The sequence below is a fragment of the Mesocricetus auratus genome, unplaced genomic scaffold (genome assembly GCF_017639785.1).
Source record: "Mesocricetus auratus isolate SY011 unplaced genomic scaffold, BCM_Maur_2.0 Super-Scaffold_100014, whole genome shotgun sequence".
In the NCBI taxonomy this organism is placed as follows: domain Eukaryota; kingdom Metazoa; phylum Chordata; class Mammalia; order Rodentia; family Cricetidae; genus Mesocricetus; species Mesocricetus auratus.
In genome coordinates, this window is record NW_024429197.1 from 11,477,881 (window position 1) to 11,505,804 (window position 27,924).

Below are 27,924 nucleotides of genomic sequence, written 5' to 3' on the forward strand. Positions count from 1 at the left end.
TTGTTGTACAGCCCAGGCTGGTTTCTAATTTGTGGCAATCCACCTGACTTAAGCCTGCCGACTGCTGGGATTACAGGTGTGTATTACCTGGCTGTAAAATACTTACCAGTTGAGGCAGATAACAACTCCCTCCTCAAGCTGTGACAGCCAAGTGTCCCTCTGGGGTTAAAAATGGCCCCTGGCTGAGAACCACAGGTGTCATGTTTATTCCCTCAGTTACAATGGAAGTCCCCTGAAGGTGGCCCTGACACCTGAGATCCTGTGTCCCCAGTCTCTTAAGCTTTAATGATCTCAGCCTGGCACTCACCTTGGCAGTGGATCCCCTTGCCCTGAACAGAGCCCGCCACACACACTGGGAGAAGTTAACCACCTCTCTCCTTCTGCCAGACTCTAGGGCTCACACTGCTGAGGGCAGATAGTGACTTCTGCACTTGGCAGCGGCCGCTCAGCCTCTGTTTCAGGGTGGTCAGGCAGGCAATGACTATGGACAGCAGGTGGTGAGGCGGGTTAGGGGCTTCTTAGTGCTGTGAGGCAGCAGGTGCACAGCATTTCTCCACAGGGATGACCTCCACTCTTCATCCTTTCCTCAGAAAGTCCAGGCTTTATTAGGGACCCCAGGGCCAGCTTCTCACCCTCCTGGTGGGAAGAGGCTGTGAGCGGAAGGCAGTCTGAGGAAGATTGGCAGTCTTATTGGTCTGCTCTCTTGCTTCCTCCTGGTCCTCTTGGATAATCACATGGTGAGAATCTGCTTTGAAGACACAAAGGGCTTCATGGAGGCTTCCAAGGCTAGCTGGTAGTCCTGCAGCGGAACCTCAGAACAGGTGGGAGCCGTAAGCTGGCCTTGGCGGATGAGGTTACACAGAGTGAGAATGAGCTCCTTGAACTCATCTGCAGGAGATGGGAGGGAAGACAAACAGCAGGAAGACTAACTGAGGTGGCACTGAGCCCATGAAGCCTCAGGCCCTGGCTTGTTCCCCCAGGGTCTGACATTGTGAGGGTCAACATGAGACAGGGAGACAAGAAGAGAGGTCCTAGGAGCTGTAGGGTGGGCACTGACTACCCTTCTCAGTGATGGCTAAGGTGGCTCAGACCCTCAGGACAGCACTGGTGAAGTTGGCTCTGAATGGTGGGTGAGGCAGCAGTACTGAGATAGGGAAGCTGGAGACGGCCAGAAAGGCAGTGTACCAGGCACTCTGCTTGGTGCAACAGACCAGATGAGGAAGAGCTCTTCTTGACAGCCCTGGGCTTCCACGGGACTCCTCAACCGAGGCGACCACCATTCTTTCCTGGGCCTGTCTCTTAACTGAATGAAAGCTTTGGCTGAGAAGTGCTTTTCATAGACAGAAAAAAACTCACCTCTTAGTCTACAGAGCAAGTTCCAGGACAGCCAGGGCTATACAGAGAAACCCTGTCTTGAAAAACAAAACTAAATAAAACTTACATTTTGTATGTATATACTTCTAAGTGTGTAGGTGTATAGGTAAGACCAACACACAATGACTGAGGTGTCTCCCTCAATCACGTTCCTTATTTATAGACGGGGTCTCACTGTAGAGTCCTGACTGGCTTGGAACTCTATGTAGACCATGGAGATCTGCCCAACTCTGCCTCTGAAGTGCTGGGATTAATGTGCACTATCATTCTCAGAACACCTTTAGGTTTTGAGACAGTCTCTGACTCTGAAGCTCTATTTGGCTAGGCTGGCCGGCCGGCCACTGAGTTCCAGGCATCCAGCTGTCTCCCCGCTTTCCTATAGTCCTGGGGACAGGCTTTTTACATGGGTGCCAGGGATCTGAACTCAGCTTCTAAACTTTCTTGGCAAGCACTTCACCAACCAAGTCAGCTCCCAGCCCTTCCATGCACTGTCTTGAGCTTTTGCACACACTATTTTTCTACTCAAAACACCTATGCATGCCACCATTTCCCCCCTTTTCCTTGGGCTGACTCCATGTCATTCTTCATTCTCAGCTTTGGCTTCTAATCTGGGGAAGTAGGCCCTAGTAGTCAGAGGGCCCATCTGCTCACTCTGGCAGCCCCATTCCTGAGATGGGACAACTTTGGGTAATTGACTTAGTGGCTATGAAGCTCGTTTTTTTTTCCTCTCAAATTGCTCAAGAGTTCACATTCACAAAACAAAGGCAGAGATTCTGACTTATCCACAATTCCCCAGCTAGGCCAGGACAACCTAGATCTGGTGATGCTGGCAACACCACATGAATGCATGAATGACTTTTTTTTTTTTTTGGTTGGCTGTTTAGTTTTTTCTTCTTTTTTTGAAACAACATATAGCTGTATAATCAAGGATGGTCCTGCCTCACAGTCCTCCCACCTAAGCCTGGAGAGCTGGGATACATGTGTTCCATCATAGTGTCCAGCCTGCTCTCTTTACTGGGATACATGTGTGTTCCATCATAGTGCCCAGCCTGCCCTCTTTACTGGGATACATGTGTATCCATCGCACCCAGCCTGCTCTCTTTACTGGGATACACGTGTATCCATCATAGCACCCAGCCTGCTCTTTACTGGGATACATGTGTGTTCCATCATAGTGCCCAGCCCGCTCTCTTTACTGGGATACATGTGTATCCATTATGCCCAGCCTGTCCTCTTTACTGGGATACACATGCATCCATCGTGCCCAGCCTGCCCTCTTTACTGGGATACATGTGTGTTCCATCATAGTGCCCAGCCTGCCCTCTTTACTGGGATACATGTGTATCCATCGCATCCAGCCTGCTCTCTTTACTGGGATACACGTGTATCCATCGTGCCCAGCCTGTTCTCTTTACTTGTCGGGCTTCCCACCACCCCCATCAGCTCCTCAGCACAAGGGGCTGGTTCACCTTACTGGACTCAGTGGCTGATCTAAAAGTGATTTGTTGACTGTGGCTATGGTAAACACTGTCTTTTATCCTTTTGTGAGGTTGAAGACTCAGTCACTCTGCTGGTTTTAGAGTAGCTGGTCACTTTGTAGCCATCCTGGGCTCTACCCTCCTGTGACCTTGGTATCAGGCCATTGACTACTCACCTGGACTGTGGTTATTCTTCCACTGGGACAACCAGAAGCCCCGAAGTTTGACGTCCTTAAAAATGAGCAGGCTCTGTGGACACAGAAGGATTTGCTGGGGGCTCTGAGTACTAGAACTTAAATCATTGCTTCAGGTATATATCCCCGAGTTTAGACAGCTGTAGACAAGGAAAGAGGCATCCCAGCCCCGGTCTGCAGGTATCCCCAGCTTACCACAGAGGCTGTTACAGGCTGCTTGGCCATTCCTCCATAGGTCACCATGGTTCCTCCAGGACTGCAGAGTCCAGAGAGAAGAGAGTGGGTACAGGCAGAGACAGAACCTACCATGGCCTAAGGTCCACAAGAGGAACCTGCTAAGGCATTTACAGGAAACAGTTCTGGCTCGGAATTCCTGGGGAGGTTTAAAAAAATACAGCTTCCCAGTTTAAACCTCTGACTTAAAGCATCAGGAGGCAGGGACTTATATGAAAAAGGACACACATGCTAGGCATGGTGGTAAGTGCCTTTAATCCCAGCCCTGAGAGCAGAGGCAAACTGGTCTGTGAATGTGAAGCAAGCCTGGTCCACACAGCAAGTTCTGCTTTTCTCAAGTATGAGGCCTTGTCTCTTCACTGTAAATGTTCACTCTAAAGATCTGTGCCATGGGCTGGAGAGATGGCTCAGAGGTTAGGAGCACTGACTGCTTTTCCAGAGGTCCTGAGTTTAATTCCCAGCAACCACATGGTGGCTCACAACCATCTGTAATGAGATCTGGTGCCTTCTTATGGTGTGCAGGCATACACGGATGCAGAATGTTGCATACAAAATAAATAAATAAATTTTGAAGAAGAAGAAAGATCTGTGCCGTGTAGCTCTCCAGTTAAGGAGTGACATGGACAATGAAGGGGACAATGATGAGTGTCCTCTCTGGAAGGGGCTTTGTTGGAACCTACACACTGGCAGCCATCTTAACAGTTAAAAAGGCATGACACAAATGCAGTGGGTTTTTGTTTTGTTTTGTTTTGTTTTGAGGTGGGGTGTGGTATTGCGGCCCAGGATGGTATCTAACTTGTAATCCTCCTGCCTTAGCTAAGATTTCACACAGGTGCCAATAGCCCAGCTCTAATGTAATTTCTTACAACCAGTACATGAGGTTATCACATGCTAGATTTAACCTTTGCTGCTTTCCCAGCTCATTGAATCTTTTCAGAGTTGGTTGACCAAAGACAATCTACCAAGGAAAACTAAGAAGGAAATCATGTAAGTAACTGCTGTTACCTCCCTCCTGTCAGTCACAGTGCTGGGTGGTACCTAAGCCTACACAGGTTAAGCACATGCTCTAAGCTGTATTCTCAGGCTCCTAACTTGTTTCTCTCTGTGCCTCTATCTCACGGAGCATGTGCATGTGTATGACTGTCTGTATCCAAGGTGGCCTCAAACTTGGCACATGGCTCAGTCTGGCCTTGAACTCATGGCAACTTTTTCCTTAGTTTCCTGAGTGCTGAGATTACAGGAGTGCCCCACAAGCCTTGCTTACCTTAGCCTTAAAGTTCCCCTCAAATGGTTCTCATTCAAGAAAGAAGCTTCTAGGGCACAGGTTCTCAACTGTGGGTCACAACCCCTTTGGGGGTGAATGACTCTTCCACAGGGGTCGCCTAGGACCATTGGAAAACACAGATGTTTATGCTATGATTCATAATCAGCAAAATTACAGTTATGAAGTAGCAATGAGATAATTTTATGGTTGGGGTCACAACATGAGGAACTGTATTAAAGGTTCCAGCATTAGGAAGGGTGAGAAGTCCTGCTCTAGGGAAGTGAGCCCTCCTGTGTACAAGCACAGTTCTAAGCATGCCAGAGTAACATCAGGGGAATTGGTGTCTGTGGGAGAGAGCTGAAGCCCATCACTTCTGTATCACCTCAGCACCTCTCTCTAGCTAGAGGTAAGATCCTGTCTCTCACTCCCATTTTAGAGATGAGGAGACTGAGGCTTGGTCTTTTCATGTTTTACTTAACTTTTCACAGGTTCACAACTACTAAGTAGCAGAAGTGGGGTTTAAATCTAACATCAGTATCCATACTTGTGACCACTGCTTCCTGTGATACTCACACAGAGGATGCAGTCAGCCTCACAGACTGCTGGTGGGCTAAACAGGGCTGTTCTGTAGTTATGAAAACTCAGGCTCAACCCTTGCTCTCTTTGCCAGCTACTCCTTGAATGAGGTGATCGCCCTCATTCAAAATTTTTTAAAATCTAGAATGGAGATGGGGGCCGGGACATAGCTCAGTGATGGAATATGTGCTTAGCATGTCCAAGTAGGCCCTGGTTCAGCCCCAGCACCCAAAGGAAAGGCAAGACAGGGATATGGGATAGCAGCGCCTTTCTAGAGCTGTGGGACGGCAGCAGTGACTGCAGAGGCTGACTCTCGGCATAGCTGTGTGGCAGGCGGTACTCTGGTCACTGTGGGGGGGGCATTCCCGCTGGAGGCTGTTTCCTGGGTGCCCTCCAGTTGGAGAGTAGAACACAGTGAATGGAGCTTCTCCCCAGTGGGTGGGAGCTGACAAAGTGTCTACCTCTCCTTTCCCCTCAGCATATTTATATGCTTTCAGAATGTTTTGTAATATGTGTAATATTTCCTCCACATTAATTCTAGTTTTAAAAGACAATAAAACAATTTCAAAGCTATTTAATTCAGACTGAATGACTTTTTTTTTCTTTGAGACATGGTTTCTCTGGGTAGTCCTGGCTGTCCTGGAACTCAATCTGTAGACCAGGCTAGCCTCAAACTCACAGAGATCACTGGCTTCTGCCTTCCGTATTGTGCTGGGATTAAAGGTGTGTGCACCACTGCCCAGCTAGATGGAGTGACTTTAAGAGGCTCCTAGGTGATGACTCCTGGGTCCTTGGGGGGGAAAAAGCTGGCCAGGCTTCTCATTCAGAGAATGGGTCTGGGGAGTGCAGTCTAGAGAGAGCAAAATGTCCTGGTGTGCTGCCACTCAACATCCTGCTACCCTGGCCCTGGGTCATACTTGTCACCAGACAGCCCTCCCCATAGAGACCATAGGGACTTACGCTAGGTGCCGTAGCAGCTCTGTGGAACTCTTCCCACCAACACAATTGAGAGCCAGTCGTGGAAGGGGCAGGTCCTAGAAAGTAAGGAGCCTACAGTGAGGGTGTGACCTACAGCAAGTAGGGTTTGAAGCTGCTACAAGCAGCCAGTGCCAGACAGAGAAGGGCTTGAGCAGCTTCATCCTGCTGCTCATTCCAGAACTCTGGGATGTACAGACAAGGAGCATCTCTGTTCAGTGTCAGGAACAGGGAAGTCTCCACATGATGCGCTGACCTCCCTTTCAGCAATGTTCTCCAGGGCAAACATTCTCAACAGCAGGTATTTGGTCCTTCCGTATGGCTTAGTGCAAAAAGACTCAGACTGGGCCTACTCACTCACTGGGTCTGCTGGGGATGCTCTGGAAAGGTAATGGGCTTTGAGTTCAAAGCAATGGGGACCAGCCTCACCACTTCGTGATGACGTGGTTCTCCTCATTGGTCAGACACATTGTGGAGCTTTTCTGAGGATAACCAAGTAAATCTGAGGCAGAGGCTTAGGAATGGAGCTTCTCTCTTTTCTGTCCGTGCCTTAGTTTCCTTAGGCCTTCACCCAGCTCTGACTCACACCTGCCATGCGGGTAGATTGAGCACCCCACAGATGTTTAAAGCCTCAGCTTTCCTAAAGTCTATCTGCTTCTGCCTCTTTCACAGTGTCTGGGTACTTACAACATGCTGACCCCAGGCTGAGGGCGGGGCAGGCTTTGTCCTTTCCAGAGAGGGTGGTTTTCAGGGCAGAGCAAGGAGCCAGCCCCAGACTTCCCAATGACAGAATGGCACAGGATAGAGAGGCAGTGTTCTTTAGCTGGGTACCTTGTTTTTATTTTTAAAATTTTAAGGACTTACTTTTGTGTGTGTGTTGATGTGACTGTTTTGCCTGCATGTCTGTCTGTGTGCCATGTGTGTGCCTGGTGCCCATGGAGATCAGAAGAGGGCAAGGGCATCTGATTCCTTGGAACTGGAGTTATGGATGGTTGTGAGCCACCATTGGGGTGCTGAGGCTCAAACTCAGATCATCTGCAAGAGCAACAAGTGCTCTTAACTGCTTAAGCTCCTCCCCCTCCTTTGGCCGGGTACCTTGAAGATGGCTTTTGTCTCGGGCATCCGTAACTCCTCCTCTGTGAGGACATAGTCAGCTCCCAGGTCCTTCAGTTTGTTCCTTAACTTCTGGATATCAGGTCTGGAAATCAAACACAACCAGGGACATTGGTCACACTGGCTAACTTCTTTTCCGCAAGCTCCCAGGACCCCTCTGCCACAGCCTTGAGGACACATGTTTCTGTTTTGAGGCCTGGGATTAAGGTTAAGCCAGACATCAAGCAGGGGCCACATAATTTAATCATGCTCACCAGCTCTTGCCTTGTTTCCCCACTGGCCATTTCTCCCTGCCCAGAGGCAGGCTGGGAGATAATCTGAAAACCCTGTCAAGTGTACACATGCTAGAACCGCCTATGCCCAGGCAAGAGCCACTGTACTTCCTAGTTCTATTCAGACAGTACTTTCTTCCCTTTGTTCTCCAGGGCACTCAGGGCACCATGCAAACACTCCAGTGCAGAGTGGCCCTGGACTCTGGTCCAGGCACACAGAATCACTTTAGCATTACCATTGCAGAGTCAGGGGTTGAAATAGCTATAGTAAGAATGGACTCCATGAGTGACTCAGCCCTACTGGAGTATAGTGAAGCTTACAGGGACTGGAGGGGACAATGGAAAGAAGGTAGGTCTGTTACTGACTTGCTGTGTCTTCCTGAGCAAGCTGCTTCCTCTCTTGAAAACTTCAGCTTCCTCATCTGTAAGAGAGATCACAAGCCTGCCCCACCTTCTTCATAGTTGTATTGCGTGCGCAAATGCAAGTGGATGGGAACCATGGGCTAGAGAGTGCACAGAACAGTGCAACTCAAGACTCGCCCAAGCCTTCAAATGGTCATCCTAAGCCAAGTCTTCAACATTCTTGACTGTTTAGTAAGGACGATCTCTACCTCCTGACATGTTTCAGACTTTCACATAGACTTCTCTGCCCTGGTAGAATGCTTATACTTCAGCAGCCAGCCACTCATGCTTACACAAGCGCGCCATCTGGTGGAGATGTGGGTATTCACGGGGACATAAGGTCCCCCACATACCTGTCTCGGACCACATTGATGGTCTTTAGGCGAAGGGCTGAGGCAATCTGGATGACTGCTTGTCCCACTCCACTGTTGGATGCGTTCTGGATGACAGAGTCCCCTGTGGAAGAGATTAAAGTCAAACCCTACAGGGTTGTAGCAGGTTGAGGGCTCTCAGCCTGGGATCCTGGGGCAGATCTAGGACCCAGCAGTGGAGCCTTCCCAGACCTTGAACTCCATACTTCCCACATTCTATCATAACCAAAATGCTTCACAGGACTTGGCCACTCTGTCCATGTTTCAACCCTGCTATGTGACTGATCTTGATCATTTTCTCAATTTCTTAAAAAAATTTTTTGGTTGTTGTTTGTTTTTTTTGAGGCAGGGTTTTTCTGTGTAGCTCTGACTGTTCTAGATTCGCTTTGTAGACCTCAGAGATCCGCCCGCCTCTGCCTTTCAAATGCTGGGATTAAAGGTATGTGCCACCAGTTCCTGGCCATGTCCTCTGTTCGCTGCTTGGGCCATTTTTCTAAAGTTACATTTGTGTATATGTGCGTGCACATGCACATGTGTAGGTCAGGGGGACAGCTTACAGGTGCACAGGTTTTCTACCATGTAGGTTCAGGGGTCAAACTCGAGTTGTCAGTCTCAGTGGCAAGCACCTTTGCTTGCTGAGTCATCCCACTGGCCCGTGCTGAGGTCATGTCTCTGGTCTGCAATGGTTTTCTGGTTCTCTTCCTTTTTAAGTTCTGCTTGACTGTGGCTTCCTTTATGAAGCCCTCCTGGGTTCCTTCCTGTATGCTCCTAGACGATTCCTTAGTATTTTAATCAATACTTAGGCTGTAACTGTGTCCTATATGTAACTGTACATAGTTCCATATCTGTCAATCACCCGTAGCCCTGGGGGAGGGCTATACCTTATTTCTCTCTGTATTATTTAGTAAAGGTACTTGAAATGGATGAGAACCATATTGGAGAAATGGGAAGCTCCAGGGCCCTATAGAATATTTGCTTTTGCTTTGTGGTGCTAGGCCTTGAGCAAGCCAGGCAAGTACTCTACCATTAAGCTATACCCTCACTACAACAGAATGACTGTGATCAAAGCCCAGGCAAGCACCCTTCCACTGAGCTATATCCTCATTCCTACAGAATGATTGTGGTCAAAGTCCAGGCTTAGCATTGTAGTTCACCAGTGGGGGAGGCAGTGTGGTGCACTAGGGAAGTATGGACTCTGGGACACAATGGAGCTGGTGTATGTCCTGCTTCACTAATTACTATAACAAAATGGGACAGGGCATATCATGTCCTCTTCAAACTTCAGTTTGTCTTCCCTAGAAAACAGAAGGTCTGAGAGCTCCTTCCAGAGCATCACTGATTGAAGCCAAAGGAGCAGGAAGATGCTCTGCTGACTGGGAAACAATGCCTGGTTTTGAAAGGCAGCAAGAGTCAGTGCAGAATGAATGGGCTATAGCTAGAGGCAGACTCCTGGATCAAGGATGCCCATTTGCCTCGGCCAAGGTTCCAACCTGTCCCTCACTAGTACATAGCAGCACCGATTTGTTTCAGGTAGAGCTGAGTGCAGGAGCACACAACAAAAAAGATAGTGAAGGCAAGTATTGGGCTGCCAAACTGGCTTCCATTATCTGTGTTCATTATGTGTTCTAGTGAACAGTGGGACATTTATTCTTACTTTGGGTCAGGTCATGAATTTGTTTGGCTTCATCAGCCCTGAGGCAGCAAAGTGGAGATGTGGGCTAAAGGCACTTATAGTGGGTGGCATCAGAATGCCCGCCTCTGTCCAGCACAGGGCTGCCCTAATCAGGAGTGACCTCAGGCCAAGGCATGAGATGAGGCACCGGGTGTCTGCTGTACTAGGACCCTAGCAGAAGTCTCTCATCACACCTGGCTTTCTCCACCAAAGGCACCTAAGACTCCTGCCACGTCTGAGTGCCTTAGTCAATGACTATCTAATTTTATCACAGTCCAGTAGCTCTTGGCCTCACGTTCCTTACTGGTAGGAGAGAAGAATGGTAGGTGACTTCTTATATTTTTGGCTGTGAGCCTAGCCTTTAGTGGCTGAGCCATCTCTCCAGGTGATTTCTACAGCTCTGCTTGGCTCACAGACATGCAGTATGCAGAGAGATCCTTCACACAGTGGAGAAGGCAGACTGGGCTGGGGGCACAGATGAGTGGTAGAATGTTGCTTGGCATGTTCCAGGCCCCAGATTCTACTTCCAGAACTGGAAATAAAAGCAACAAAACCAAACTGGCTGGCCTGTCTTCTGTCTTTGGAGGGCTGATTCCGCAGTGTGTCTTATGAGGGTCCTTGGGGGATTACAGGGATGACAGCAGTTAACTGGCCTTAATGGGCTCTGCCTCTGTCCTGTCCTGTTGTCCCATTCCCTTACTCCTGCTTCTAGGGATGGCTTCCCACACCAACTGTTTGCCTCAACGCCTGCCTGGTTTCTGCTTTCAGAGGAGCTTGAGTGACACTTCTGGCTGCTTACTTGCTGAGTGACTTCTCTGGGTCTTTGTCCCCTCACTGATGAAGGAAGACTAAACATCACACTGTAGTGACCCATGCACTCTGGCACCCCTGTACTCTCCCTCTTATGGGTTAGCAGTGATGTGAGTGGTGACTCCTGGCTGCTGGCCTGGGGCTTGAGGTCCCTTCTCAGGAGTCCTTTTGCATTGCTCTGAAGATGAGACGCACTCCATGGGATGACGCCTGCAAAGGCACTCATGTGAGTGCCAGCACCACGAAGTGCTGAGCAGAATTAGTAACACCGAGTTCAGCATTTTATTGAAAACAGTGACACTGTCTGTCTCCCCTGGCTTTGTGTCCCCAAAGCTTAGCACAGCTCAACACATTTTTGCTGGGTGAGAGCATTCTAACCTCGGCTCTGGGGAATGTGACTAGTACTTCTCACAGTGTGTCCTCTGAGTGTTTTCTAGGAACCCATTGGACATCATTTTACTTAAAGCCATAAGACTTTCTCAGGTTAGAGCTGTCACTGCCCTTAGGGACCCTCTCCCCGCCGTGTGTGCCAACGAGTTCCCAAGTCCTTTGGGCCAGGATCTGGGATGCACTCCAGCGGGGAGGCCTGGGCTTGCTTTCTCCATTTGTAGCTGCTTACCTGGCTGCAGCTGTTCAAAGTCCATCAACATCCTGTAGGCTGTGCAGGGGTTGACAGACAGGGTGGCAGCACTCTGGAGAGGGATGTCCTTAGGGACTTGGATCAGGGCTTCCTCACTGAACACGGCCTCAGTCCGCCAGGTTCCTAAGTCAGGATGGGGTAGTGTAGTGAGGCAGGGCCTCCTGCACACACAACCCAGGCCACCATCCTTTGTACAAGGGCATCAAGGGGAGAAGATTTTGAGCAATGCTTGGAAGAAAGAGAAAAGCTGGTGGTGTTCGAGTCCTCGTGAAAGTTACATGCACAGTGATGTAAAATAATAAAGCAAGTTTAAATTAGGCTTAGTAAGTCAGTGACCAAGAGTGCCGGTACAGTGTAGTGGGAGGCACGGGAGACAAGACTCCACTGGGCTCTCTCCCGTTGTGTTTGAGTCTGAACAAGTTTTGCTTCCCAAGCTTTAGCTCCTTGTATGTTGGTCTGGGTAGATATTGTCTGCCATCCTACTGGGCAAGGCGTTAGGGAATTGGGGGGGGGTAAACTAAAAAATGGTCAGCCCAAGATTCAAACATGAAATTTTCCACGTGTAATCCTCAACTGCTTGTCATAACTTTGTATAAATGAGTGAACAAAGCAGATTGGGGCCTCAAACTGATCCCAAAGATAAAGGGTAAATTAATAACATTAAGTGTTGTTAGTTTCCTGGCCAAAAGCTGAGGTAGTCAGTTCAGTTAGTTATCCGCTATCTCAGAACAGCTCTTACCCACCCTAAAGTTAAAAGTCAACAGAAAGAAGGGTGCTGGAACATTATGGGTAAGCCACAGCCTCATGGCAATACATAGTTTAATAGAAATGGGTTAATAATTAAGAGACAGCCAATGAGAAGCCTGAGCCATTGGCCAGTTTATAATTAATAGAAACCTTTGTGTGTTTATTTGGGATTAAGGGCTACAGGACCAGGCTGAAAAGAAACTCCAACTACATAAGGGCTGGGAAGATGGCTTCCTTATTGAAAGCACTGGCCATTCTTCAAGATGACCTGGGCTCAATTCCCAGCACACACACAACGGCTTACAACCCTTTCCAACTCTAGTTCCAGGGAATCAGATGCCCTTTTCTGCCCTCCAAGGGCATTGCATGCTTTCAGCACAAATAATATGCTGGCAAAACACCCATACACATTAAATAAAACCTTAAAATATCTATTAAAAGGCAGGGTATGGTGGCACGCACCTTTAATCTCAGCACTTGGGAGCCAGAAGCAGGTGGATTCAATTTGAGGCCAGTTTGGTCTACCCTGTCTCAAGAAACAAAACACAAAAAACAAAAACAAAAGCAAAAAACCAAAAGCTGCCAACAGAAACAAAATGTGGGTTAATTATTTCTTCAGCTTGCCTGAGAGAATGAAGCTGTTTTCAGGTCCAAGCTCATTTCATCCTGGGCAGAAAGCACTTCTCAACAGACAAAGGTGAGAGGTGCCAATTCTGTTTTCTCTGGTGTGCTGTGCCTGCTATCTTCCTGCCTCCACTTTACTAAAGCTCTCCTACCCTTTCCTCTGGTCTCTGTTTCATTCTCTAGGGGAGGTGTCCCTAGCCTTAGGCCACTCACCCATCTCAGGGAACACTACCCTCTTGTGGCTCCCATGAAGATCCATTTGGATAATGGGAATGCCTTGAAAACATAAGGACTGAAAAGCAGAACACTCCAATGACTCTTTTCCATACATAACTGAAATGCTATCTTCAGCTTGGTTCTTCGGGGCCTTACCCCATGTGGCTCCACTCTACCTCCTCTGGAACCTTCTTCTTCTGTAACCTCTCCAAGGGCAAACCCTCAGCTGGGGCTACACTGGATTTTCCATTTCCCAGCTCACCCTGCTGTCTGCTCAGTTTACTTCTTCTATAGGAAATGCCTTTCGGCTCATCTCTGCTTAACAACCTCTTCCACCAACAACCTGTTCTAACGGATTTCTTCCAGTCTTGTCTGAGTTTTCCTCGTGAACATCTCTGACTGTCTCCCACGTGCACACAGAGCAGCCTTCTGCTTCCTGTGGCCTTGGGGTACTCCCTCTATTGCGGTACTGCCTTCCTGACACGTTAGTCAGATCTGAGCCTTCTGGAAGGCAGGCAGGCCAGCCATATTTGTAATCTGCATCACACCTTGCAGCAGAGACTTGAGGATGTAAGGAATCAGCTCATAGCTCCAGTCAACATGGAGCCAAGGAGATGCACTCACAGGTATGGCCCTCCAGAGCACAGCAAACAGGATTCTGCTCTCTTGGCTCAACTCCATGCTACTGGAGGCAGGCCTATGAACTCGACAAGGAATCCTGCACTGCCTAGTCACACTGAGTCAGTGGGTGTACATCTCCAGGGTTGATGAACTAGGATCTGGAAGAATGAGATGGCTGCTCACACCCGGGGACACTCACCTAAACCAGCACTTGTTAGGATCACCCAGTCTCCCGGCTTCAATCCAGACACGCTGTTGCCCACTGCTACCACCTGTCCAACACCTTCATTCCCTCCAACAGCAGGCAGCTTGGGAAGGAGGCCATAGTTCCCTGGGAGAGAAGAATCCAGAGGGTAAATGTGGTTTGACTGAAACTGTCATCCACAGTCTCATACATTTGAGCACTTGGTCCTGAGTTGGTGTCACCCTTTTGGGGAGGTCTGAGAGGTATGGTCTTGCTGAGGAAGTTACGTCACTGAGGGTGGGATTCAATCTTCAAAGCCATGTGCCATGCCTAGTGCTTGCTTTTTGTTTTGGGTTCAAGGTGTGAGCCCTCAGCTTCCAGCTCCTGCCACCATGCCTACTGCTGTGCCCTGTTGTTACAGACTCTAACCCTCCAGAACCCTACTCCCAGACAGACTGTCTTCTATAACTTGCCTTGCTTATGGTGCTTTATCATGGCAACAGAAAAGTAATAGTCACACTGCCAGGTTAGGCTGACTCTGGAGGGCCCAGACTTTGGGGTCTGTCACATCTGAGCCCACCAGGGCCCTGCACTCTGGCCTTCGACTTCTTTGTGTTTGCAGGGAGCCGATACTCCTTAGGTACACAGTTGCTATGAGGGTAAGCTCAAGTAAGAAAGGAATGCAGAGTGTCACAGGCTCTTCAGAGGGGCGGGTCTACCACTACTGCAATCCTCCCAACACACAGAGCCTCAGGCTCAGGGGCTGGCCAGAGAGGGCCGATATTGTGTGCAGACAGCTCCTCTACAGGACAGCCACTGCTAATCCTGAGAATCTCATACCCTCCCTGAGGAGGAGTGGAAAGGAGGCAGCTGCTGAGCCAATTACCATAAGCTCCAGAGACCAAGGTTACCTTGGATCATATTTATGTCAGCTGGATTGACGGGAGCTGCCAGCATCCTCACGTGGACATCAGATCCTTCCACAGCAGTGAGCTCCAGGTTCTTCAGTCTAAACACAAAGCCACAGGAAGACTATATGTCACCAGTCAAGACTATATGTCTTCTATTCAAACTGTCTCCCCAACGGAGGTCAGCAACACATCTCATTTGCCATGTGTGCCCAGGAATCTGGTTCTGATGGAAAAGACGTACTTCAAGGACCAGCACAGAGTGTGGGCTCACACTAACTACAGGGACTCACTGGTGGCCTCTTAGCACCACTGCTCAGTTGGGGACAGAAACATTTGTAGTGGCATCTTGCCCCACCAGTGGACTTGATGGTGGCCACACCTTAGGGTGTGGCTTCAGTGTGAGCACATGTGACCCTTATAAGGAAGGGGGCCTAGCTCTGGCTCTCTTGGGTGGTGGTCGGAGCATCCTGAGGGACAGCGGCTGCATCACCAGGAGCAGAAGACCGCAGCAGTTACTTACCATCGTTGTGTGAGTGCTCCCCAAATATATACCAGTTAATATATACCAGTTAATTCTTTACCTGGGTATTTGTGGACTCCTTTAACTTACCTTCACTTGATGCCCAATGTGGGGCACCTAAAGCTATACCCTAAGGTATGACCACCACCCCAAGTCCACTGCCAAAACAAGATACCACTAAAACATTAGTGAGCCTCTGCTGAGCTGGCCTTAGGTTCCCCTGCACCTGCTTGGTTCTAAGACTCTGTAGTGCACTTACTGTTAATGTAGCCACTGCTGATGTGTAAACCAGCATCACCTGGTGAGGGTACCCCAGGTGGTTCCTCTAAACAGGCACATCTGGGAAACTCTGGGTCAGACCTGTCCTTTACCCATGTGTGCTTTGTTGACTCCAACACACATAGGCAGAGGTGACATTCCCCTTAGTGCAGAAAATGAGGCAATGAAGAGAGCATCTCTAGTATCTGTGAAGTGACTCACACCCCAGGGAGATGTTCCTTTTGGGCTGACATCCTAGAGAAGTTGCTGGAGTGGAGACCTTGGTGTCAAGCTCTGCTACAAGGTGGCTGGGTACCACAAGCAAATCTCTTCTCTGTGCTAGGCTTTGAGATGAAGGTTTGAACTATATCCCCTCTAACAGCTCTCAAGGTTTTCTGTGCAAGCATGGGGACCCAATTTCAGCTCTCACAGAAAAGGTAGGCATGGTGGCCCTGGAGACAAAGCAGAGAAAGGCAGATCCTGGGGCTTACCATCAGTTAGTGTAGCGAAAATGTCACAGCCAAGTTCAGTGAGAGGACTTGTCTCAGAGATGAAGAAACAACTGAGGAAGATGCCCGATGTCAACCACTGGCTTCTACACATGCCTGCATGGGTTAACTCACCCCACACATGCACACACACACACATGGAGACCCCACACACATAAAAAGACCTGCTTTGAGGGAACTTTTGTTATAAAAAGTCTTTTTTTGGATGGGCATGGGAGACTGAGTCAAGAGAATGGTGACTATGAGGCTAGCCTGAGTTACATAGTGAAACCTTATCTCAAAAAACATAAGTGGGTTTTATTCTAAAATTATTTTGTTTTGTTTTAAGACAGTTTCTCTGTGTAGCCCTGGTTGTCCTGGAACTCATTTTATAGACCAGGCTGGCCTTGAACTCATAGAGATCTGTCTGCCTCTGCCTCCCAAGTGCTGTGGTTAAAGACATGCGCCATTACCACCTGGCCTTATTCTAAAAATTTTAATGTGTATGGGTGTATGTATGTATATCACATGTGTGCATGCCTGCATATGGAGCCAGAAGAGGGCGCTGGTTCCTCTCTAACTAGAGTTACAGACTTGTGAGCTACCATGTGGGTCCTCTGCAAGGGCAACAAGTGCTGAGTACAGGTGACTGCAGAAGCTGGAGCTGTTAGAGACAGGCGTATGCTGCTTAATGTGATGCTGGAAGCTAACCTGGGTTCTTTGAGAGAAGTCTGCACTCTTGCCATCATGCAGAGGACATGGAGGGTACGTACCATGGGGTACTTACTGGCTTGCTCAGTTTTCTTCTTTTTAAAATCTTATTTAAGATTTATTTATTTTTATGTACACTGGGATTTTTGCCTGCATGTATGTCTGTGCAAGGATTCTAGATCCCTGGAACTGGGATGAGTTGCCTTGTGGGTGCTGTGAATTGAACCCGGGTCCTCTGGAAGAGCAGCCAGGGCTCTTAATCACTGAGTCCTCTCTCCAGCCCATCAGCTTGCTTTCTTGTAGCACCCAGACTACCTGCCCTGGGGTGACACTACCCATAATGAACTGGGCCTTCCCGCATCGATCACTAAGAAAATGCCCTATAGGTCTGCCTGTCTATAGCTTGAGCTGATGGAAGTAATTTCTCAATTGAGGTTATTGACACATAACTAGCTAGTACTCTTGCTGACTAGACAGCACCAATCACTGCATTACACTAGTGAATCCCTGTGACTTTCCAATGACTGCAAACTCCATTTCTTTCTCAGGCCTGCAATGCCTCTCTGCCCCAATGTATCTACAAAGGAATACTTTTCTTCATTTTTACTTAGCAGAATCCTATATAACTGCCAGTCAGAAGCTCCCAGCATGGTGCCACAGTACCTCCACACTAAGCTGAGGTAATCCACCCACCCCCTGCAGAAATCTCACCTTCTTAATTATGCCCAAGGCATGATCTTGGGCTAAAAGTATGATTTTTCAAGTGATGTTTTGTATTAATAGGAACAACAGAGGCAGGCTCTCCTGAGCTCTTCTCTCCACCAGGCTGTGCTGAGAGCTTGAAGAAGTAACGCTTCCTTCTGTGAGGGAGGACTAGTGAGGGACTCGGCTCCTTGAGATGATGATGAGTAAACTGACCACTTCAAGCTCACACTGATTTACATGGCTATACACCAACATCCAGAACCTGACAGTCTACAAGAACCTCTGAGAATCTGGGGAGCACAAGTTAGGAACCCCTGGACTGTCATGATCCCATAAAGAAAAACCAGGTCTCACCATGATAATGAATCAGCTGGAGGTGGTGGTGCACACCTTTAATTCCAGCACTCTGGAGGCAGAGCCAGGTGGATCTCTGAGTTTGAGGCCAGCCTGGTCTACAGAGTGAGTTTCAGGAGCCAGAGATACACAGAGAAACCCTGTCTCAAAAAAAAAAAAAAAAACAAAAACAAGAGTCAGCTAAGAAACTAAACTAATACTCTCCACAGAAGATGGTTAACTAGGAAGAGTGGGAAGCCAGGGACAGGGACAGAAGACTTTGCAAAAGGAAGATAGTGTCAAGGATTGTGTGTGTGTGTGTGTGTGTGTGTGTGTGTGTGTGTGTGTGTGTGTGTGTGTGTGTGTGTAGCTGGAGCAGGGAGGGGTCCTCCCTACAATAACAACTGCTACTTACTGAGTGTTCACCAGCCAGGCTCCCTGCCAAGTGCTTTACAGGCCAGCTTCCACCCTATTTCAATAGCTGCAGACTATTGTTCTGCTTTTATAGCTGAAGAACAAAGGCACAGAAGAGGTAAATAACTTGCTCAGGGCTGCTGACAGTGGCAGGTGGTTGATCTGATCTGAACCTGGCAGTCAGATGGTAACAAGAGTCCACCTGGTAAGTGCTGGACTCCAATCCAAGCAGCAGGCCATGAAATGAGCTCTAGCCTGACCTGGCCTGGAGGATGACTCTTGTTGCACCGGCCTGAGGGGAAGGAAGGAGGTTGGCATTGCCAAGGCCTCCCCAGTAGACCTTGCAGGGAGGCCATCAATGGTATTTCTCTGGGACTAAGTATTAAGTCTGCATCCCACAGAAAATTCCAGCCCTGAGCAAATCGGTTTTTGGACTAACTGCCTCTTCATGTTATCCTACTGCTTCTCCGGCACCCTGACAGATAATCAGACCTTTCCTGTAAGACGACAAAGCCCAGGAGCTCAAGCTGCTTAGACATAGCTTTTCTTTTTTTCTGCACATTTTTTCTACACACTCCTCCCTCAGCCAAGAATTTCATTTCCATGGCTTCTCCGTGAAATAAAAATTCAACTCAGGCTTCAAAACCCAGATCAAACTTTACCTCCCCCAAGATGTCTTCTGACCCTCTTCCTGGCTCTGGCAATGGTCACTTCCTTAGCCCCTCTGTTCCACAGCAGGGGTGACTATGGTACTTAACATAATCTCATGGAGGTTAATGTGTCTTAGTTTATGAAGTTTTTAAATTGATCAAGACATGGGTTCAAAATCCCTTTTCTGGAGTTGTCTGGGTCCAGAATTGTGAGTTATCTACACCCCTAGGGGCTGGGCAGCCCCCTTGTGGTCAGGTGTTGCTGCAGCAAGAGGCATGAATACTCACACCAGATGAATAGACAGAGGCAAGCTGGTTTCCCTCCAAATGGCCACTTTTCAGACTTTCCTGCAACTGTGCAAAGGAGTTTGAGTCTGGATCCTTCTGACCTGACACCCAGAGACCCTTTTCACTTATCACCTGGACAGAGGGAGGGAGGGAAGGAGGGATACAGGGAGGGAGAGATGGAGGGAGGGTTAGTTTCTCCTCACTGATTAACAAGCGTCTAGGACTAAATTGTCATCTCCAGTGACAGAATGTGGCATAAAAGTGCCGGTCACCTGGGTTGGAGAGATGGCTTAGTGGTTAAGAACACTGAATGTTCTTCCAGAGGACCCAGGTTCATTTCCCAGCACCCACACGGCAGCTCACACCTGTCTTTAACTCTAGTTCCAGGGGATCCACCCCTCGCACCAATGCACGCAAGATATAATAAATTAAAAACAAATGTGCCAGCCACCTAAGAAGTCAAGGGAGGGAAAAGTCTGTGATGATTTCCAGACTCAGTTTGGATTCTTGGCTGAGCAAATGGGAAGGAAGGATGAAGGAGCTCACAATGGGCACAAAGGTGTTATATTTGAACTCTGATGCCTGCAGGCACTTGTGGGGTGGACAGCAGATGATGCTCTAGCTAGACACAAAGAGTACCAGGCATGAAGAAATGCCAGTACACTATGTGGGAGGAGTACAGAGACTAAAACTGAACTCTGGCCACCAGGCTAGACCACAAAAGGACAGCTAACTGAGTCTTCCCAAGTTTGTCAATCTGCATCTACAGGTTGTTTGTTCTTCCCAATGCTTAATGCTTCAGGCATCATCATGCTGATTTAAAAAAGGAAGGAAGCTGAGAAACTAAGTTAACTGGCTTTAAAACAAAAAGAAAAGAGAGAAAAAAGTAGCAAGCCAGACTCCAAGCTCAGGTTGAGCACTGCCTACATCTGTTCTCATGTTGGATTCTCCTAGGAGAAAATAGCTTTCCCTAGGATTCAGTGCATCTGAGAAACACTGCTGATCCCCTAAGTGTCAGAATGGCTCCAAGAAGTTCTGTAGTAGAGGAACCCAGGTGGCTTGGTCCAGCTACTCTGCCTGGAACATGACTTTCACAAAAGCTACCTCCAGATAGATAGCAGGCGGGACACTGGACTACAAACTGTTCCTGGTTTCATATGGCTCCTGGGAAGTCCAGCTGAGATTCACAGAGGAGGGCAGAAAGGTGGTAGGGACAGACAGAGCAGAAATTAGAGTCTGGGAAGTGGAAACTGCACACACCAGTGGGTGGTGGTGGAGGCAGGCCTGATACTTGCTACCCACCTGGGGTGAGCTGTGTTGGTCCAGCTGCATCTCATCAGGGAGACCAGCCCCAGCCTGCCCCCATGGAATGCCATCAATACCACAGACACGGCTGTTCCTGCAGACAGCTTTAACGGCGTCGTCAAGGATACCGCTGCTGTGACAAGAAGGAATATAGGGCTGGGCCTGAATTCCAGGAGCTGGCCCTCCAGTGCAATGATAGCAATTCTTGTCCTGTTCCTGTTTTTTTAACTTCACCAAAGGAAATGACGGCTATGTTGCTGAGCTCAAATGAAGCACCCAAACACAACCTGGATAGATTGCAAGTCACTGCCCGGGTACTGTTCATATCTATCCCCTGTGAGTCTGATGATGGCGCCAGGCAACTCTGAGGGCTGCCACTGTCTCAATTGACAGATCCCAGGCTGGATAAGGTCACAATGGCTCCTTTGAGGCTCAGGCTGTACACCTGTGGTTCCATATGAAGTACAAGGGAAACAAAAGCAGGCAGAAGAAAGAGCCTTTTGAGACAGGAAAAAGGAGCCCAGTCCCCCGGGACTGGCTCAGTTCTATCTGCTGGGTAAGGTAGACAGCAGCCAGCAATGCTGAGGACTCTCCTGCCTTCCACGTTTAATTAGCCACCATTTGTTCTTGCATCTTTAACTCCATCACTGCAAATAATTTCAGACAGACCCTACTGAGAGCATGTCACCCACTAGAGACCTGTCCATCTGCTCAGCATGTGAGCTAGGAATGTGGGTCCTCACACAGCACCGTGCAAAGGTAACTGTCACCTCATGTGGCTTCCTCAAGTCTGTATGCAGTCCTCATGGTCAACAGGCTGCCTTCTGTGATTTAGGGAAGTGCCTGGGAGGGAGATGATTCCTCAGCTCCTGGCTTGTGACCCCTAGCAGGGAACACGAGTGGCCTTAGCTGGTAGAGATCTAAAGGAGTCCTGGACTCTTAGGGACCAGAGCTCTTTGTCACTCACCAACCTGTTAGGCCTTTTCTGGCTTTCCTGACTCAAGGTGATCCTGCTCACTTTTCACTTGGGACTCATCTTTGGTCCCTCAAACACAATTTCCACCACCCTGACCGTGTGTGTGTGTGTGTGTGTGTGTGTGTGTGTGTGTGTGTGTGTGTGTCTCATTATGTTGCCCAGCCTAACCTTCAACTCCTGGGCTCAAGCAAGTCTCCTGCCTCAGCATCCCAAGCAGCTGGAGCAGGTAGTCCAGTGGCTGCTTGACTTTCATAGAACTGCCCGAGACGAGTACAACAACGAAGAGTTATTCCTCAGTTCTAATGGCTGCAGTGCTGTGCGGAGAGGAATCTGCTATAGTTATGATTATAAATGTTCTTGTGTTAGGGGTTTGGTGGCCAGGGCACTGTGGGTAGGAGATGGAATCCAGGGGGAGGTCTTTAGGACACTGGGGTACCTAGTCTTTTCTTCTCTGGTTCATGCTAAGGTGCATGGTTTTGGTGCATGCCCCTATCCAGAAGCAATGGCACTACTCATTGACTACAACCTCCAGTGTAGTCTAACCATTTTCTAAGCAGTCTCATGAATGTGTTGTGACAGAGAGCTACATAACACGAGGCCTCATCCTGCCTTGATAGGAAAGAGTGCTGTTTGGAGGGGATGAGCTTTAAAGGCCTGTAGATTTTAGGTAACAGAAGAGGGAGCTGTGAATGTCATTGGCACAGAAGTTTGGGGGAGAGTATGCATATCACTACTGCTGATCTTGGCTAAATGATTTCTTCATCTTAATGATCAGTGGCTGCGGAAGGACTGGAATGTGGACCACTGCTCTTGTACTGATGTTGCATGTGCTCCCAACAAAATATTTCGAGCTAGCATGATTTTGTCACCTGTTCATCTACTTCTAACAAGGGCTCCTTTGAACACACCCTGAGTGGGAAAGGCTAGGAAGCATGTAATAGGACAGATATGAATGTGACTTGGAGCTGCACAGAGTGACAGCATCTCTCAGAGGTTCAGGATGAAGAGAAAAATTCTATCCTACTGTGGGATTCAATGTGCCTTCCACATTTCACTTCTGAGACAACTAGACAGTGGGACATGGCATGAACTCCACAGTATAGTGTGAGTGTGAATCCATGATCTCAACTTAATGTCCTCTGGGTCGGTTGCTACAAAGATCCCTGCCAGGCAGCACTAGGTATTGAGGACCTTAGAGCTTCTGCACCCAGAGATTCTTTTGCTTAGGGTATTCCTCTCATATGGCATTACCTCATCTCCCATGGGACTTACATTTTCCTTTCCTGGGTACCTATTACACTCTGAACATATAGTACTTCCCCTACTGGGCTATAGCGGCTCAACTCCTGGGGCAAAGGTATAAATCACCTGTCTCTGAATCTTCAGGGCCCAGCCCCTACCTGCCCCTCAAAGAGGCAATGCTGGCTAGCTTCTTGTACCAAAGAACACTGTGTCCACTTCTTTCATCTTTAAGTACAAAACAGCCCTCAACAGAACACCAAATCAAAATGTCAATAAAAAATACTATAATTCTGGTTTACAAACCAAGTTACCTGCAGAGTTTTTGTTTTAAACACTGACATTAGCTGGGTGGTGGTGGTGCACACGCCTTTAATTCCAGCACTCAGGAGACAGAGGCAGGTGGATCTCTGTGAGTTTGAGGTCAGACTGGTCTACAGAGTGAGTACCAGGACAGCCAGGGCTACACAGAGAAACCCTGTCTTAAAAAACCAAAAACCAAACAAACAAAAAACACTGACATCAAGTGTAGAATGAACTCAGAATAAACAGTACTCTATAATGAGAATGCATTATCGACACAACCCTGGGCCCCGTAAGTTCCATGTGGCTTAAATCGGGAAGGGTACCATAACTGAATGTTTCCCAGCATGGGTTCATCCTGCAGCTGGCAGGCAAGAAGACACTTAGGGGGTTGGGGGCATCTTATGTTGCCCAGGCTAGTTTCAAACTCATGATGCAGTCAAGACTGGCCTCAAACTTCTGATGCTCCTGCCTCCATTTTGAGTGCTGAGATTACAGGTGTAATCTTGGGAGACCATACAAGCTGTATTTGGGAAGATGTCAGAGGCTGGTACCTCCCTCATCCCAGGGCAAAACAGAAAACTCGGGCCACTGAATGACCTGTAATTTCACTTTCTCTTCTAAACTACCATAATCCTAGTTTTACACTCCGCCTCATCCTGAGAAACCCTTTCAGATGATTGCAACTGCTTCTTCCAGCCCTTGTCTCCACGGGGCCTCCTATCCCCATGCAGTAGTTTTAAGTGGGAACATTCCAGTTATCCTTTGGACAAGAGCCTTTCAATCTTCTTGAGACCTGGTTTCCTTATCTGTTAGACTGGGAAGAGTGTATCAAACTTGATGATGTTGACTTGTGATGCCTAGGACAGAACTCAAGGCCTTGTATATGCTTGGCAAGGACACTACTCTGAGGTACAATAACCTCAGTCCCATTTGAATACAAAGTATATACAGAGAACTTAGCTCCACACTTGCTACTTTGTAGGTATACAATAAATGGGAGTTATTCCACATTGACACTCAAGAGAACAGCAAAGATCTGAGAGGACTCTCCCTAGAGTGGGGGAGGGGAGAGGATGGGGGAGAAAAGGACATCATGGTTTCCAGAACTTCTGTGGTATAGAATCTAGAACTCTGCACAGAGGACAATGATTATGGCCACCTCTGAAGTTTCTAGACTACTGTAAAACCCTGCATTCTGACTTCAGACCTTTCCCTAGGGTCTCCTCAGCTCCGAGAGCAATGGCCCACAATATAAAACACACCTGTCTGGGAACTGTTTGGATTTTGGGTCTGTCACCAGATCCAGAGATGCCCAGTCACTGGGATGTGAAAAGAATACTTGATTCTTCTGTGGTTCTGGTTACTGCAAACAGCACACAGGACTACAAAGGGAATTCTGGTCATGGGCCTCAGCCCACATACAAAGAAAGTTGCCTTAACTTGGGCCAGAAGGGAAGGTCATTCCAGACCAGGAATAGACAATTCCTACTGCCTGGCCGTCTATCCACAGGCATTGCTTCTCAACACTGGCTGGACAGCAGTCACCTGGAGGTTTGTGGAGCTTAAAGAAAAAGACATCCCAGCCCTACTAAGTACTTCAGAAGTGGAGCCTGGAAATTGCTTCCAAATGTAGCACAGGTGACTAACAAAACCGTGAAGCCCAAGATGAAGAGAATGCCGGGTACAAGTGTCATGTTCTGAGTTTTGGGGACTTGAAGACAAAAGCAGCTGTCTTTTTTTTTTTTTTTTTCCTGGTGGTATCTGCCAGCAGACAGCTCTGTGTCAGCTTTCCTGGCTCTTTAACAGGAAACCAGTCAGGAGGCCATGACACACAGCTGTTTAACCATCCAGGCCTTCCTCATCAGCTTGGGAGAACTCAATAAAAGGTGCACTTCTTAATGAGACGAGCTTCGACTTCAGCTAACATGACAGGAATGGCTGTTTCATAGCAGGCCTATGAGAGGGAGACACACAGATGACAAGCCTTTGGGAGCAGTACCACACTGCTCTCCTTTTGGGTCCATTTCTGAAATGGAGGCCTGCTCAGAAAGGCTTTATCAGCTCACTGCAGAAAAATCTCCAAAGAAATGTCTTCCCTGACATCATTCATTGCCTCTGAGCAAAATACAACCTGGGAGGTGGTGTGATGGCTGGGCTAGCGGAGGTGTGAGTCACAAATACGATGATGACCAGAGTTCAATCACCAGATCCCAAAAGACTGCAGGAGAGAACTGACTCCTGAGTGTCCTGTGTGCCACCCCCCCAGTCTCTCTCTCTCTCTCTCTCTCTCTCTCTCTCTCTCTCTCTCTCTCTCTCTCACACACACACACACACACACACACACACACACACACTTCTGAAATCAAATAAGAGATTTGATTTTAGACAAGTTAAGTCAACCTCTCAGGCCGCTATGTCTATGATAATACTCTCTTTTAAAATTTTGTTGGGTCTTAATTCATAATTTTTGCATCTGGATCACCAACAAATCTACACATAAACTGTCAGTATAAAGAGCTGTGAAGGCTGCCTGGAGCACCAATCGGGAAATTAGGGTCCTCGGAGGCAGCTCTTGGCCCTTAACTTGGCTTAGCTGTGTGTTTGGCAAACTCAGTTCTCTAGGCCACTTCATAAACACACCACACAGGGCTAATCAGCTAAGAATGAGCTAACATCCTCCTCCAAAAAGCACCTGTAGACTCCCCTGCAGTGCCTTTATAACTCCTGGATTCACAGCAAACACACAATTGTTATAATGGTTAAGTACAGGCTAGGTACTTTGACAGGCAGAGAAAAGCTTCAAACCTAAGATCATATACTCATCTGGCCCATCCTCCTCTAGAGCAATTTGAGGGAACATCAACCAGTAATTCCAACTCCTTGAGAAGCTGAGACAAGAGGGTTACAAGTTCCAGGCCAGCCTGGGCAACACAGGGAGACCTTGTCTGAGGTGGGAGAGGAAGGAAGAGGGGCAGGGGTAGTGGAGACCACATCTGTAACCCAGGCACTTGGGAGTTAGAGGTCAGACTTTTTTTTTTAAAAAAGGGGGTGGGGGTAGGCTTGGAGTTGCATACCTTTAACCCCAGCATTTGGGAGGCAGAGGCAGGCCAGTAAGGGCTATAAAGCAAAACTCTGTCTCAAAAAACAAAACAACAAAAGGAATGCCCACCCCTTAAAAAAAAATTAGAAGCAGGCACCTTTGGTCATGGTGCTGGGGGGTGGAAGAGGGCAGAGGGAAGGATCAGGGTAAAACCGGTCAGTTTCAGGCTGGCCAGGACTATACAGGAGACCTTAAGAAGGGAAGAGAAAATAATATTAGGAAGATGCATGTTGGTGAACCCCAAATTTTGTCTTATTTGTTTTTGAGGCAGGGTTTCAGTATATAGTCCAGATTGGCCTCAAATTCATAATCTTCCTGCCTCAGCAAGTGCTGGAGCTACAGGCACACACCATCATGTGCAGCCCCTAAATAGTATTTGGGTTTTTAAAATCTTTATGTACTTTACCCTCTTCGTGTGTTTTGAGACAAAGGTTCATTACTTAGCCCATGCTGGTCTCAAACTCAAAGTTCTTTCCTCAGCATGCTGGGGATTATGAAACAACTTTTTGTTTTGTTTTGTTTTTCAGGGTCTCTCTATATAGTCCTGGTCACTCGGTGGACCAAGCTGGCCTTGAACTCACAGAGATCTGCCTGCCTCTGCCTCCGCCTCTGGAGTGCTGGGATTAAAGGCGTGCGCCGGGTATAAACAACTCATAACTAGGCCAAGATGTATACATGGTGTGGAAGAAGGAAACTCATATGAGAAAGGGACCAGCAGTGAATTCCAGCCCTATTCCAATCACTAATTAGCCGTGTGTTTTCGGACAAGTCCCTTGACCTCTGTGAAACGGAAATAACTTTAATTCAGAGCTGATGATCCAAATAGATGGAAAAGTGTTCTGATCACTTCCTCTGAAAAATAGACAAATAAAGAAGTAGAACTTAAACTATATGTTCATTTCGATTCTCACTGGCTGGGTGACTTTGGGCGAGTAGTTTTAACTTTCTTATGCCTCAGTTTTCTCATCTGCGTAATGGGAACACATCCAATGACTACCCCCGACAAACGCTGCCTTGACAAGCAATCGAAAGCATCCACTGAGACAAAGGCGGGCCTGCCACAATCCTCAGTCAATATCGATCGATAAACTTCACCTTTCACTCATGTACCCGTGCTTCGCGGGTCTTCCGGCGCCGGGAAGCACCAGAGTCGAGTTAGCAAGCGCAGCCTGGGCTTCGGCGTCTGTCAGACGGCGGCGTCCGCTTCCTCGGACCCTGTTCTCTCCTCGCACTCTGGCGCCCGCCTTACAACCCTCCAGGGACCCAGCTCCCTGCCCGGCATCCGCGCCGACGCTTACTGGATAACCTTGGCCGGATCCCCGTGGTTGCCATAGATCAGCGCCCGCACCTTGGACGGCTCAGAGGAGGCGGAGTAGGAGGAGGCGGTCCGGCCGCGGAGGCGCCACGTCTCGAGGAGACTCGCTCGTAGAGGCGCCCGGGCTCGCGCCCCTGTCAGTAGCCCGCTGACCAACATGCTGCTTCCAGTTTTCAGCTCTGGCAAAACCCGGCGCGCCGGGTCACGTCATCTGCCCGCGACCGCAAGCCTGGGCCCCGCCCCGCTCATGGCCACGCCCGCCCTTTTAAAGAGGCATCACTCGGTTCTCCGCCCCAGAAGTTGGTATTCGGAGAAACGGCTTCTGGCCTAGCGTTCGGGAGTAGGGTGGGGTGGGGTAGGAAAATCAGGGACTTGGAGAAAGAAGTTGCATAACTAGCCAAAGCAGTCTTCCCAACGAATAGAGTCTGGGACTGGCCTAGAGCTGCGAATACTGTTTGCAGTGCGGTGTTCCATTTGGGGAAATCATTTACATTCTGGCCTCAGTTTCCCCTTCCCACCTTTTAAAGAACCGTGCCAGGCTCTTTTTAAAATTTTTTTATTTTTAAATTTAAATTAGAAACAATGTTGCTTCACATGTCAATTCCAGGTCCCTTTCCCTTCCCTTCTCCCACGCCCAC

At 48.4% G+C, this 27,924-nt stretch overlaps 1 protein-coding gene across 4 annotated transcripts; it reads right to left on the minus strand.

Moving 5' to 3' along the window:
- Mecr (mitochondrial trans-2-enoyl-CoA reductase) lies at window positions 1-27,492 on the minus strand. 4 transcript variants are annotated; one of them, XM_040756488.1, is made up of 10 exons: window positions 27,270-27,491; window positions 14,679-14,776; window positions 13,783-13,914; window positions 11,355-11,498; window positions 8,236-8,338; window positions 7,191-7,293; window positions 6,081-6,154; window positions 3,242-3,302; window positions 3,029-3,101; window positions 1-888 (listed from the first exon to the last, which is right to left on the minus strand). In XM_040756488.1, exons 1-10 carry the CDS (start codon window positions 27,443-27,445, stop codon window positions 731-733), a joined length of 1,122 nt encoding a protein of 373 aa, XP_040612422.1. In that variant the 5' UTR covers window positions 27,446-27,491; the 3' UTR covers window positions 1-730. The 4 variants fall into 4 exon arrangements, with proteins under 4 accessions (XP_040612422.1, XP_040612425.1, XP_040612424.1 ...); XM_040756491.1 differs by having other exon boundaries at window positions 27,320-27,457; XM_040756490.1 differs by lacking the exon at window positions 27,270-27,491 and adding an exon at window positions 27,067-27,237.
- Between the last annotated feature and the right edge of the window lie 432 nt (window positions 27,493-27,924).